General features: G+C 41.8%; 1 protein-coding gene and 1 gene segment (V, D, J or C); both read right to left on the bottom strand.

Moving 5' to 3' along the window:
* The window catches only part of LOC121645098 (zinc finger protein 420-like), a 1,096,702-nt gene that overhangs the window by 76,393 nt on the left and 1,006,835 nt on the right, over positions 1 to 13,474 (bottom strand). The gene's annotated exons all lie outside the window — the stretch shown is intronic.
* The window catches only part of LOC121645174, a 49,894-nt gene continuing 47,098 nt past the window's right edge, over positions 10,679 to 13,474 (bottom strand). The window contains 4 exon segments of the C gene segment in view: positions 10,679 to 10,939; positions 12,225 to 12,332; positions 12,417 to 12,470; positions 12,709 to 12,915. Of these exon segments, the coding sequence occupies positions 10,938 to 10,939; positions 12,225 to 12,332; positions 12,417 to 12,470; positions 12,709 to 12,915 (371 nt within the window).

Here is a 13,474-nt window from a genome sequence, read left to right as displayed (position 1 = left end):
GGAGCATCTTAAGATGCTACTTCCAGCAGGATGATGCACCATGTCACAAAGCTCAGATCATCTCCACCTGCTTTCTAGAACATGACGATGAGTTCACTGGACTCCAACGGGCTCCACAGCCACCAGATCTCAGTCCAGTAGAGCAGCTTTGGGATGTGGTGGAACGGGAGATTCTCATCATGGATGCAGCCGACAAACCTGCAGCAACTGTGTGATGCTGTCATGTCAGTGTGGAGAAAAAACATTTAAGAAATGTTTCCATCACATTTTTCAATCTATCAGACCAAGAATTAAGGCAGTTCTGAAAGGAAATAAAGGTCCAACCCGTACTAAAACCTGAACCTGATGACGTAGACATTGTTTGTCTTAAAGGGTAAAAATCTTCTGTACTCATTTCATCATTAAGGATGACCCAGTGTGGTCAAAACAAAAGGAAACATTATTTAGACCATTTGCATGTACATTTGTCTTCTGCAATGAAAAACAACACAGACCTTAATCTTCTGTTATTTAGCAGGTGTGATAAGTTAAACAGAGGTTTACATGATGCGTTTCTCATTCTTTATCAAACATACATGATGTAGTCTGATTGAAAAGCCATATCTTTGTACATAAGCTATAAACAAGCAGCTCCATGTGAAGTTTAACTCCTTCCAGCCTGAAAGGCATAAACAAGCTGTACCTGAACTTAAACAACAATCAGGTTCTTTATGGTGCTGCTCTGACAAATGAACAGCATCCATGTTTAGTTTTTCTTTGGCCTGTTGATGGAAACACTGAAAATTTTAACCAACATTCTTTAGTTTGACCTCACAGTTTAAAATGAGTATGGATATTTAAGAGAAACGAGCTGCTTTTGAGCATCAAAGTTTATCTTTATGACTTTGTTATAATTTGTCATTTTAAAGACTACAGATGGTAGAAAGCTGTAAACTATAAACTGCAATGAAAGGAAAGAACAGATTACAAACGTACAAAGATAAAGCATGACGTCATCTACATAAAGGCGAATATTCGTCCTCTGTCACCAGATGATGCTGTTAATGTTAAAGTTTCTGCAGGTGTGCATGGAAAGAGGCCGACATGTTTTAGCTAGCAGTCACTCAAAGTACAAGTACACGTATGATTTCATCAAGTAACAACTGATTAAACAATGTATTGATCGGTGAAGTTTATGTTGTTGTTACTGTTGTACTGACATAAAAAACAAGACTCAGATGTTTCTGACATTTTATCTGCTTCATTTACAGAAAAGATCAAGAAGTTGAGAAATGTGTCACAGTGGAACCAGTTCACAACCCAGTTCAGCTCTAACAGGAAAGATATTGAACAGAATAGTTTTTGTTTTTTTGTTTTTTATCCAGCTGTTATTTGGTTTCAACTTGCCTTCCACAAATGAATCATGCAGGGTTTAGAGCTGTTGAGTGTTTTGTCTTGTTTTTAAGATAAAGTCTGCACACCAGAAGGGCCCGAAGCATCTCACACATTACATTTTTCAGGAGCAACTTCTGCTGTGCAAACTTTATTTATCTGATATTACCTTCTCGGTCCAGCACCCAGCATTACTCTTCTGGGATGTCCGTGTTTTCTTCACCTATCTTCACTCATGTTGTCTTTAACCCTTCAGCTTTTATGGACACTGACTATAAATTAGACCTTAGGCCAGCTGCAGACAGACGACGAACAGTCTAAAAATAGATTTGTCTAAATGTGTGCACTTTGTTGGGAATAATCCTGCATTATTCTTGTACCTCTGCTAAGGAAATTGTTTAGGACTGAGATGGAAACTCTTTAATCATCTGTTAAATAAACCCTGTGATCTTAAACTTTTATTCATCATTCAGCACCTTTTTTTCTTACTTTGACATGAGCCGGTCCCCGAACACTTCCTACTTGGTGAAGAAAGCCCAACAAAGACTTTTCTTCCGCTCAGCTGCTGGCAAACTTCTACAGAACCACAACTGAGATCCTGTCTGACAGTCTAGCTGCTGACAGCACCACACAGAAAGGACTTGACTGGTGGTAAAAACAGCCCAGGGGATTGTGGGATGGCTCAGATCGGGTCTCAGTATACTGGCCAGGTCCAGAAGAAGGCCAGACTGTAAACCTGGATTGTACAAACACTGTCTCATTGCTGACGCAAATGAGTTGTTTTAATAGCTTTCAGCATTGTGCAGTGAGATATTGATAATGAAGATAACTGAACATGTAGTGTACTTTGTCAGAGGGGGCGGAGCTCTTTTTAAAACTCAATATATCTGGACCACAAGGGCTCATGAGATGCAGATTCAGCAGAAATTGTATTTAACTTGTTGTGCTATACCATAAATTTTAATTGTGTTTTACTTCATGTGCTACGTTTACATTTAGAAATGTTGGAACGTGCAGTTCTGTCTCAGTTTTAACCGTTTAAAAAAAATGTTAAACATGAACCAGAGTTTATGATTGGTTGTGATATGACTCATCTAATTTCATAATTCCATTACTGTTACTGTGAACTATGATCGATATTAGTACCAACGTTGGCATCGATATTATCGACATTCAGATCAATCCGCCACCACTAACACTCACCTGTGCTGACACAACTTAATCTGTTCAGTTTCAGCATTTGTAAAACCTAAAGTGGTTTAGAGGAACGAGTCTCCACACAACTTTCCAGTAAACTGAACTAATCTGGGATTACAGAGCATTGCATTGCTGCAGATCCCTCCCGTCCTGCCAGCAGACTTTCTACTGCTTCCTCCTGGGAAACTGTACACAAACATAAAACCTTTGCACCAACAGACTCAAAGACATCTTCTTCCCCAGAGCTGTGAAGTAAATCTCCCCCTCCAGGCTCACAAGAAATCATTGAACATGTCTCTACATGAAGCACAAACAGGAAGATGTGCTTTATGTTTAAACATTTGCATTCTGTAGATTGAAAGAATACTTTGATTTATTTCCTGTTTTAGTGTAGATGACCGAGTCGTCTCTGAGGTTATGTTGATTTTTATTCTGTCACCTGGATTATTTTACTCATTATCGTTTGTTGTTTTTCAGGCTGCAGATTTCTTTTACTTTTGTCCTGAGAACATGGTGTCACATCTGCTGTCATTTATCTTCTCATCACATTTAAATAAATTAAATTTCTGGACACTGTAGAAGAAGCTGACTGGTCATCACAGTGAAGCCGAGCCACACAACACCGTCCAAAGCCCCATTTTCAAGTCTCGCCCTGGTCCTCACAAAGACATAAGTCTCAGAGCGCCCACACATCGTCTTATCTGTGTTTTCGTGGTGCATCTCGCTGCAGAACAAACAGGAAGCTGCAGCGACAATCGCAGCTGGTTTGAGCCGGTCTGCAGATCACAAGCCCTGATTACAGAGCTCTCATTTAATTCATCAGATATGCAAAACCTACACCAGATACAGGCTGAAAAGGGACATTTTTAAAAGATATCTAGTTAAAATTCAGTAAACCCGGCAGCTTTCTGGGCAGAAGGTGAAGATGAGGAGTTTAGAGATGAACAGAAACTCGTTTTTCCATGAAACAGATCCGTGAACCTGAACTGAGATCAGACGCTTGTTCTGAAACATGAAGAAACTGTTGATACGTGGAAATGTTTTCTCATCATTTATGCCACAAACAAACACGAAGAACTTCATCACCAGCCTGTAAATCCGTTAATCTGTTCATCATAGACGACAGTAAACTACAAGTCTGATATAAAGATAATAAAAATGTGGAAGCTTGACTCTGATGTCCAAACTTTTTTTATGAGCTATCTGTCCATTTAAATCAGGATTAAAGCTCAGAAAAAATAAATATAATTACAGACAATAAATTAATGAATTCACATTTATTTGTTTCTCTGGAATAAATAAAGGTTGTGACTCTAATGGAGTCTGATGGAGTCTGATGGAGTCTGATGGGGTCTGATGGAGTCTGATGGAGTCTGATGGAGTCTGATGGGGTCTGATGGGGTCTGATGGGGTCTGATGGAGTCTGATGGGGTCTGATGGAGTCTGATGGAGTCTGATGGGGTCTGATGGAGTCTGATGGGGTCTGACGGAGTCTGATGGGGTCTGTGGAGTCTGATGGGGTCTGATGGGGTCTGAAGGGTTCTGACGGAGTCTGATGGGGTCTGTGGAGTCTGATGGGGTCTGAAGGGTTCTGATGGGGTCTGATGGGGTCTGAAGGGTTCTGATGGGGTCTGTGGAGTCTGATGGGGTCTGATGGGGTCTGATGGAGTCTAATGGGGTCTGAAGGGTTCTGATGGGGTCTGTGGAGTCTGATGGAGTCTGATGGGGTCTGATGGACTCTGATGGGGTCTGATGGAGTCTGATGGGGTCTGACGGAGTCTGATGGGGTCTGTGGAGTCTGATGGGGTCTGAGGGGTTCTGATGGGGTCTGATGGGGTCTGTGGAGTCTGATGGGGTCTGATGGGGTCTGATGGAGTCTGATGGGGTCTGAAGGGTTCTGATGGGGTCTGTAGAGTCTGATGGAGTCTGATGGGGTCTGATGGACTCTGATGGAGTCTGATGGGGTCTGATGGGGTCTGTGGAGTCTGATGGGGTCTGATGGGGTCTGATGGAGTCTGATGGGGTCTGAAGGGTTCTGATGGGGTCTGTAGAGTCTGATGGAGTCTGATGGGGTCTGATGGACTCTGATGGACTCTGATGGAGTCTGATGGGGTCTGATGGGGTCTGTGGAAAGCTGGATCTTTATCCACGTAAAGCCCAGCCAATAACCCACAGGGACTCATTCCTGATGTTTCGCTACTGAACCCTCCAGAACTTTTAGATGTCCTCTGTCCACAAAGGGCCTGATCAGAACAACTTTGGTAGCAGAGAGACGATTTACTCAAAGTCAGGCCATGTTGTTCTGGCTGACTGGTGTCGTTATGTTTATGTGTTTTTTCACCATTAAATAAAGTCTTTTTACAGATATATTTATCTATTTATTTAGTAAAGACTAAAATATTTGTCAAACCTAAACAGTGATCCAGGTTTATGTTCACCTTCTCCCCTACGAGACTCCTTATTGTTATTTATTCTCCATTTCTGATTCCTGATTGTTAATGGCCACGCCTCTCGTCACTGATGGGAAACAACATTTCCAGGAAAGTTTCAGATGTTTCCCACTTTTCTGTTTGCAGATGTGTGAGATCCTGCTGCTGCCACAGATGTTCCTCTGTGATGAAAAGCTTTCTCCTCTAATAAAAATAAAGTGTTTTAATCCATTTTTTTCATAAAAAACTGAAGCCTGTTTAGTGATTGAAGGAATCTGGTGCAGAGAAGTGAGGAAGGTTTAATGAGTGAAGGATTCCTGAGTGTCTCAGGCTGCGGTCTTTGGTCTGCAGGAACAACAGCAGCAGTCAGAATGAAACTCTGATGTCTGTGTTTCCTGTAACTGATGTAAATGAGTGTTTGAAATGTGTGTTTGTGACAGTCCTGCAGCTTTCAGCTTGACTCCAACAGAAAACATCACATCAGCTCAGCTTTCATAATTAACACGTCTGGTTTGAAACTCGGTTCAGCTCAGTTTTCTGTAGAAGTTACAACATACCGTTTCCATCAAGGTGGGCGGGGCTTATCTGACTCAAATCTAACTCCGCCCACACAATCCTGAAGAGGAAACAGAACTTATTAATGTTCAGTGTCGTCGAGAGAATAATGATGAAGCTTCAGAGAAACCTCAGCAGAGTAGATCTGATCCATGTCAGTCTTTCTTTGTCCCTGTTACTCCCTCCTTCCTCACACTGTCAAGCGTCCACATTAATTATGATGTCACTGCTCTGGTCCAATCATCTTTCTGCTTCCTCTGACATCCAGCCCAACTCGTCTTTCTTTTTATTAGCCAGTTCTGCTGTCCAGTATGCATCCCACCTCCTTCCCAACTCCACCTTCTTCAGTTTCCCAAGATGGACACTCACCAGAAGCTTCCTCACTCAGAGCCCCCCACCCTCCACTCCGGGCCTTTCCAGTCATCCTTCATGTCACGTTCGATGTAGCATCAGAGTCTAACTGCAGAACTTTATTTAAATCTTCATCAACCAATAAATCTGCATCAGTCTTTCATTTGATCTCTCCTGATATGAGGCAGCGGGCCATGCTGGTTCTGATGGAGGTTTTCCTTCCAAGTTCTGGTTCTGATGGAGGTTTTCCTCCCTGGTTCTGGTTCTGATGGAGATTTTCCTCCCTGGTTCTTGTTCTGATAGAGATTTTCCTCCCTGGTTCTGGTTCTGATAGAGATTTTCCTCCCTGGTTCTGGTTCTGAGGGAGGTTTTCCTCACTGGTTCTGGTTCTGGTAGAGGTTTTCCTCCCTGGTTCTGGTTCTGATAGAGGTTTTTCTTCCTGTTTCTGATAGAGGTTTTCCTTCCTAGTTCTTTTTCTGGTGGAGGTTTTCCTCACTGGTTCTGGTTCTGAGGAAGGTTTTCCTCCCTGGTTCTGGTTCTGATAGAGGTTTTTCTTCCTGTTTCTGATGGAGGTTTTCCTTCATAGTTCTTTTTCTGGTGGAGGTTTTCCTCCCTGGTTCTGGTTCTGAGGGAGGTTTTCCTCCCTGGTTCTGGTTCTGATAGAGGTTTTTCTTCCTGGTTCTGATGGAGGTTTTCCTTCATAGTTCTTTTTCTGGTGGAGGTTTTCCTCCCTGGTTCTGGTTCTGGTGGAGGTTTTCCTCCCTGGTTCTGGTTCTGAGGGAGGTTTTCCTCCCTGGTTCTGGTTCTGATAGAGGTTTTTCTTCCTGGTTCTGATGGAGGTTTTCCTTCATAGTTCTTTTTCTGGTGGAGGTTTTCCTCCCTGGTTCTGGTTCTGATAGAGGTTTTTCTTCCTGGTTCTGATGGAGGTTTTCCTTCATAGTTCTTTTTCTGGTGGAGGTTTTCCTCCCTGGTTCTGGTTCTGGTGGAGGTTTTCCTCCCTGGTTCTGGTTCTGAGGGAGGTTTTCCTCCCTGGTTCTGGTTCTGATAGAGGTTTTTCTTCCTGGTTCTGATGGAGGTTTCCCTTCATAGTTCGTTTTCTGGTGGAGGTTTTCCTCCCTGGTTCTGGTTCTGAGGGAGGTTTTCCTCCCTGGTTCTGGTCTTGATGGAGGTTTTCCTCCCTGGTTCTGGTCTTGATGGAGATTTTCCTCCCTGGTTCTGGTTCTGATAAAGGTTTTCCTCACTGGTTCTGGTTCTGGTGAAGGTTTTCCTCCCTGGTTCTGGTTCTGGTGGAGGTTTTCCTCCCAGGTTCTGGTCCTGATGGAGGTTTTCCTCCCTGGTTCTGGCCCTAATGGAGGTTTTCCTCCCTGGTTCTGGTCCTGCTGGAGGTTTCCTTCCTGGTTGTGATTCTGCTGGAGGTTTTCCTCCCTGGTTCTGAAGGAGGTTTTCCTCACTGGTTCTGGTCCTGATGGAGGTTTTCCTCCCTGGTTCTGAAGGAGGTTTTCCTCCCTGGTTCTGGTCCTGATGGAGGTTTTCCTCCCTGGTTCTGAAGGAGGTTTTCCTCCCTGGTTCTGGTTCTGGTGGAGGTTTTCCTGCCTGGTTGTGATGGACAGGGGCGCTGCTATACTTTGGGCCCAGGTCTCCGTCACTCAGATCACGTTTTTATCATAAAGAGCTGCTTTGTTTGTAAATTGAGCAGCGTTTTGTTCCACTTACTCACCTTTGCTAAGCTGAATGTTACGGCTGCTTCCAGAAAAACTGCTGCTGAAACCGAAACACCAAATAATACAAATAATAATAAAGATGATATTGTTGTAATAGACGTGGAGAAAAATTCTTCTTTTTGTGTGTCAACCAAAAGTGAAACATGAATCAAATCTATAAACTAATACGGATTCAAGTTAGAAAAAACTTCACTAAATATCAGATTATTGTGGTAAAAGCCGTCAAGTGACGTCATTTTCAACTCTTACATGAATTTGGAGGTTTGCTTTGAAATTCCAGCATAACAAAAGTCATGTACTCAGACTTTACTCACATTTATTTTTATTTGCAGAAAAAATTATAAGTGATTCAGCAAAAATGCTAAAAAAAATAGTTTATTCATAATTTATTCTCCAGTAAATGTTGCTGAGTCATGGTGTGTATTGAACCTGCTGCCTGACTGTGATCTTCTACACCGTGTCTATAACATGCAGGAAGAACACGTTTCTGGTGGAGGAACCACATGAAAACTTTTTATTGTTGATTTTATTAAATTAGGTAATTAAACTATTATGACATCGTCATTATTAGGAAATATCCATTTTTCAAGCTAAAGTAATTTAAATGTGACTCGTGCACCGACAGCCATAATAACCAGACTCTTGTTCGTCCTTCATTATGGCCTAAAGTTGGAATATTTTCCTGTTTCATTAGATCATTTTAACCCAGGATCACTTGGTGTTGACGTGGTGGTTTTTAGGTCTGTTGCCTTCAGTTATTTATCTGTGCTGTATCTTCACGATGCCGGGATTTTAAGGAATACACTGATACTCAGTACGTCATGGTTGATCGCTGGGAAATGGATAAATCTTTACTTTACTGCGACCTCCCAGCCAAATATTTAGTGGAAATAACTTTGATGAACTTCAGATAATGATTCATCTATTTTGTCCCTAAATGAATCCCACTGTGCTGCTCCGACTGGGTCGGTTCAGGTGTGCTCATCTCTTCTCAAAGTCAGGCTGATAGCTAATGCCTTGCAAAAGCTAATGGGGATCTTAATAAAGAAAGAAAGAGAAAGGAAGCAGCTGCTTTCTCTTCTTTCTGGTCTTTTCTGGCAGCCTGGTTTTCTTTTCTTGGGGAAAGATGTGACTCTTCCTGCCTCCTGTGGTTGTCCATCGTAGGCCAGCGTAAGTAACTCAGGTGAAACGCTGGTGCAGGTGTGGACTAGACCGTTCTGCACGGTTTTATTGAGGTGAAAGAGGCTTCAGAGAACATCCAGAATTATTGTAAATGGAGAATTCAGAACAAACTGGGTCTTTTGTTTCCATGTAACTGAATTATATGAATTCATGTATTAGTCTAAGATACCTGGTTTCTGTCCTTCTTACTGTTACATCATCTTATTCTCACTGCTGGATGGTCAACTCCTGAGATTAAACCGGGACACGAGCACCAGCAAAAGAGGTCTGGAGACACCTATGGAGGTTTTCCTCCCTGGTTCTGGTCTTGATGGAGGTTTTCCTCCCTGGTTCTGGTCCTAATGGAGATTTTCCTCCCTGGTTCTGGTCCTGATGGAGGTTTTCCTCCCTGGTCCTTGTCCTGATGGAGGTTTTTCTCCTAGGTTCTGGTCTTGATGGAGGTTTTCCTCCCTGGTTCTGGTCCTGATGGAGGTTTTCCTCCCTGGTTCTGGTCCTAATGGAGATTTTCCTCCCTGGTTCTGGTCCTCATGGAGGTTTTCCTCCCTGATTCTGGTCTTGATGGAGGTTTTTCTCCCTGGTCCTGGTCTTGATGGAGGTTTTCCTCCCTGGTTCTGGTCCTAATGGAGGTTTTCCTCCCTGGTTCTGGTCCTGATGGAGGTTTTCCTCCCTGGTTCTGGTCCTAATGGAGATTTTCCTCCCTGGTTCTGGTCCTGATGGAGGTTTTCCTCCCTGGTTCTGGTCCTGATGGAGATTTTCCTCCCTGGTCCTTGTCCTGATGGAGGTTTTTCTCCTAGGTTCTGATCTTGATGGAGGTTTTCCTCCCTGGTTCTGGTCCTGATGGAGGTTTTCCTCCCTGGTTCTGGTCCTAATGGAGATTTTCCTCCCTGGTTCTGGTCCTGATGGAGGTTTTCCTCCCTGATTCTGGTCTTGATGGAGGTTTTCCTCCCTGGTCCTGGTCTTGATGGAGGTTTTCCTCCTAGGTTCTGGTCTTGATGGAGGTTGTCCTCCCTGGTTCTGGTCCTGATGGAGATTTTCCTCCCTGGTTCTGGTCCTGATGGAGGTTTTCCTCCCTGATTCTGGTCTTGATGGAGGTTTTCCTCCCTGGTCCTGGTCTTGATGGAGTTTTCCTCCCTGGTTCTGGTCCTGATGGAAGTTTTCCTCTCTAATAGGAGGAACACTGAGAGAATCTCTGTCAGGATAGTAGAAGCTCCTTAATGAAGAACTTTATTCTAAAGTCATTTGGCTTCCAGCTTTTCTAAACTTGGAATGAATGTTTCACAACTTGTAAGATTTTTCTCACTTGTCTAAAGTCTACAAACGTTTTCTTAATTCAGGAAATCTTATCTAAATGTGATAATTTTCCTACGCTGCCAGATTATTTCTCTGGATTTTTGTCTCAATCTTCATTTCAGTGGGTGTTTCTTGTATTAGGAGAGCTGACTGGTGCTGTGAGGCTGTGAAACAGGTTTTCAGAGCTAAAGCTGGATATTAAATATACTGCTTGATCTTAAACTGTGGTTGAAATAACCAGCTGTAGAACTTAGTAACCAAATATGAAATAAAAGACAAATACTCTCAAAGCATGACTAATAATTTTCAGATAACAGATTGTAAGATTTGGTCAGACGAGTTGTTGCAGTGCAGAGGACTCAATGAGGATTTAAACTATACCACTTAAACCAAGTCACTAAACATCCAGATCACCGAGTTACTGTAACTGTAGCTGATCTTAGGATTTAACATATTAAATAACAGGTTTGTTTATTTTAAAGAGTCCAGTTTGTATTAAAGAGGCAAAGACAACACTGGCATTAATAATCTGAGGAAAAATATGTTTAAAAAAGTAAATAAAAACAGAAACTCTCCGTCTTTTTGTGAGTTTTATTTAAACAGGAAGTTTCACACAGAGCAGAAAATCATCTTTCATATTTACACAAAGAGGAAACATTCATTTGTTCATAAAAACAAGACAAAAAGCTGCTTTAAAATAACGAAAAGCTCATAAACCGCAGGGCAGCATTAATCTGTCCTCGCTGTGGTATTAACGGTGAATATATGATATCTGTACACGGTGAAGATCAGCGACCTCCATGTCTCCCGTCAACCGTCTTCTCGAACTTTTCTGACCAGTTTCTGAAAGAAAAAACATGAAAAATTTAGATCAAGTGAAACCGTCACATATTAAAATCTTTTCAAACTTAAATTAATCGATCCAAAGACTAAAATGTTTCTTAAATGAACAGATTTTCTTTTTTATTCTAGTGTCTTAATTTCAGGTTTAAAATTTAATTGTCTAAATAAAATATAATCATGCAGACAGTGGGCATCCGCTGAGCCACCGGTCCATTAAACATCCTCTGATGCATCATTTAGTCTATGAAGAAAAGCTTTGATAGTAACTGTGACAATCACCTGGATTTTCTCCTCCACATCAGTGGCTGAGGTGATCAGGAGAAACCGGACGAGTTTAAATGTCTTCATGTGTAGGCGGTAAACCGAGTCCGGGTCAGGAACCGAGCTCTGAGACTGGTTCTTATGTTTCAGTTTGTTTATTTCAGAAAAAGTCTCTGATAAATAATAATTTACTTAACCTTAATTTAACCAAACAAGTCATCCAGAACTTCTCTGTTGATAAAAATGAAGGTTTTATGTTTGCTTGTCAATCCTAAAATCAGTAGTATCGATAAACTGAAGCTGGTATCGGATCAATAAGGGTGTGATGGGATCAATACTTCCATGTAAGTTACTCTCCTGCTCAGGACAGGAACCAGAAAAAAGCCAAAACTGAGAATATTGGCTTAATGTTGCTTCATCTCTAATCAATAATTGTTTTTTAAATTTCTTTATGAACAAATAGCTCAAAAACGTGATGATCAAGCAGAAAATATATTTTTAATAAATATTTTTAGTTTCCATAAAAACTTAGTTAAACCGGTGTCAGGGATCATCGTGCACATGCAGAACATATTAAGAGTTCAAAATAAAATCTCGGTACTCGTGTTTAGCGTGTTCTTGATGCATTTCGTAAATAAACTGTGGTCCCGACAGGAAGGATCCAGCGTGGTTTTTATATAAAACGTGAGTTTGACAAGACGGACGAAAACGATACGCGTTTGTGGTTCAAGCTAACTTCAAGTTTGAAGTTTAAACCACATCCGTATCCCTGATTTACGAAGCTCCAGCCACGTAAAAACACACGTGACTGTGCTTGTTTTCCATCACCTGACATGAGTGGCCTCGCTCTGCTCTAACGCTTCCATGTCACAACTAACAGATAAATAAAGAATCTGTAGGTTCCAGGTGACTGAACGTACTTCTGTTTACCGTGTTAGATAAATATGGAAAGTTCCATATAAAACCAGATAAAACCCTGCTTCACATTTACAGGCTTAGTGAGATTATTGGCGTCTTTACTCACAATGACTGATCCACAGCCGCAGCGTCATCAGGACGTTGAAGACGATGGTCTTGAGGAAGATCACTCTGAGCCCGAGGATGGTGAAGGCCGCCGTGTTGATTATCGTATCTGAAAACAGCAGCAACACCAAAGTTAACCCAGAAGCAGCTTTTTAAACGTAAAGTCACATGTTCTGCCGGGTTTAACACACACCTGGTTCCAGTTCAACCGTGCAGGGCTTAGATTCACCGGTTCCTTCAGGTTTACCTGTTTTTGTAAGAGATCAAACAGAACAAACATCAGAACTTTATTCAGACCAAACAGTGCTGCAACAATTCACCAACATGGTGGAATTAGTATATTTGTCAACATTTACCAGGAAGTTAAGTTTAGAAACTAAATTATTCTGTTTTCGTATCTTCACCATCGTCCGTAAATGCCGCTAATCATAAAATCATTTCTTTCCTGTGATGAAGAGAATTTGAGTGAAATGCTTCGTGCTCACCTTCGCATTCGTCAGTGTCTCCGTCCATTAAAGCCACTTGGTTGTAGATGCCGAGATCTGAAGATATCCGTCCAGGCTCCGTGTTTTTGAACAACTTGGACTTTTTATCTTCAGCACCATTTTGTCTTGTAAAACCGGTGGCCAGGCATGCCTTGGTGTTTCCATCTTTGCTCTTCAGTTCGTAAAATTCGGGTTCGTATTCTACCTCTGAAACACACAGAAAGAAAAGTTCATGAGCAAACGCCGTGTAAAAACATCACTAACAAGAAGTTTCGGTCGATACGGGGAAACCGGACAGAACCGGATCCAGAGTCACTCACAGACACACCGTGAATGACGCCTGCTCAGAAACTCATTCAGCTCAGCCTCTTCATGACCCTGAATGCAACACGACTGTTCATGTCCCGACTTTCATCAGAACTGCTGGAGGTTCATCAGTTTCTGTCTGAAGTCGGATCCAAAGAGTTGGTTTTTAAATAGAAGGAAATGGTTTAATGTTCAACAGCTCTGATTGGTTGTCCACTCAGTCCTGGTAATGGACTCCTGGTGGCTTGTTTTCATTTTATGTTGTTTATTTATTTTTTGTACGAAAAGGAATGATATACTCAACAAACTAAATTTTTTTTTCATATACTCGATATGCTGAAGTTGAAAAAGCTCCAGTCTGTCTGTGTCTTCTTTGTAACATTGATTGAACATGTCAGTTGTAAAAAGGATGAAATGCAGTAGAGAAACGCCATCGCTTTCTTTAATAGAAAAAACTTAA

This window comes from Melanotaenia boesemani, chromosome 8, assembly GCF_017639745.1.
Source record: "Melanotaenia boesemani isolate fMelBoe1 chromosome 8, fMelBoe1.pri, whole genome shotgun sequence".
Taxonomy (NCBI): Eukaryota; Metazoa; Chordata; class Actinopteri; order Atheriniformes; family Melanotaeniidae; genus Melanotaenia; species Melanotaenia boesemani.
Note: the sequence above shows the minus strand (reverse complement) of the source record. Positions and strands in the feature narration are given on the sequence as shown.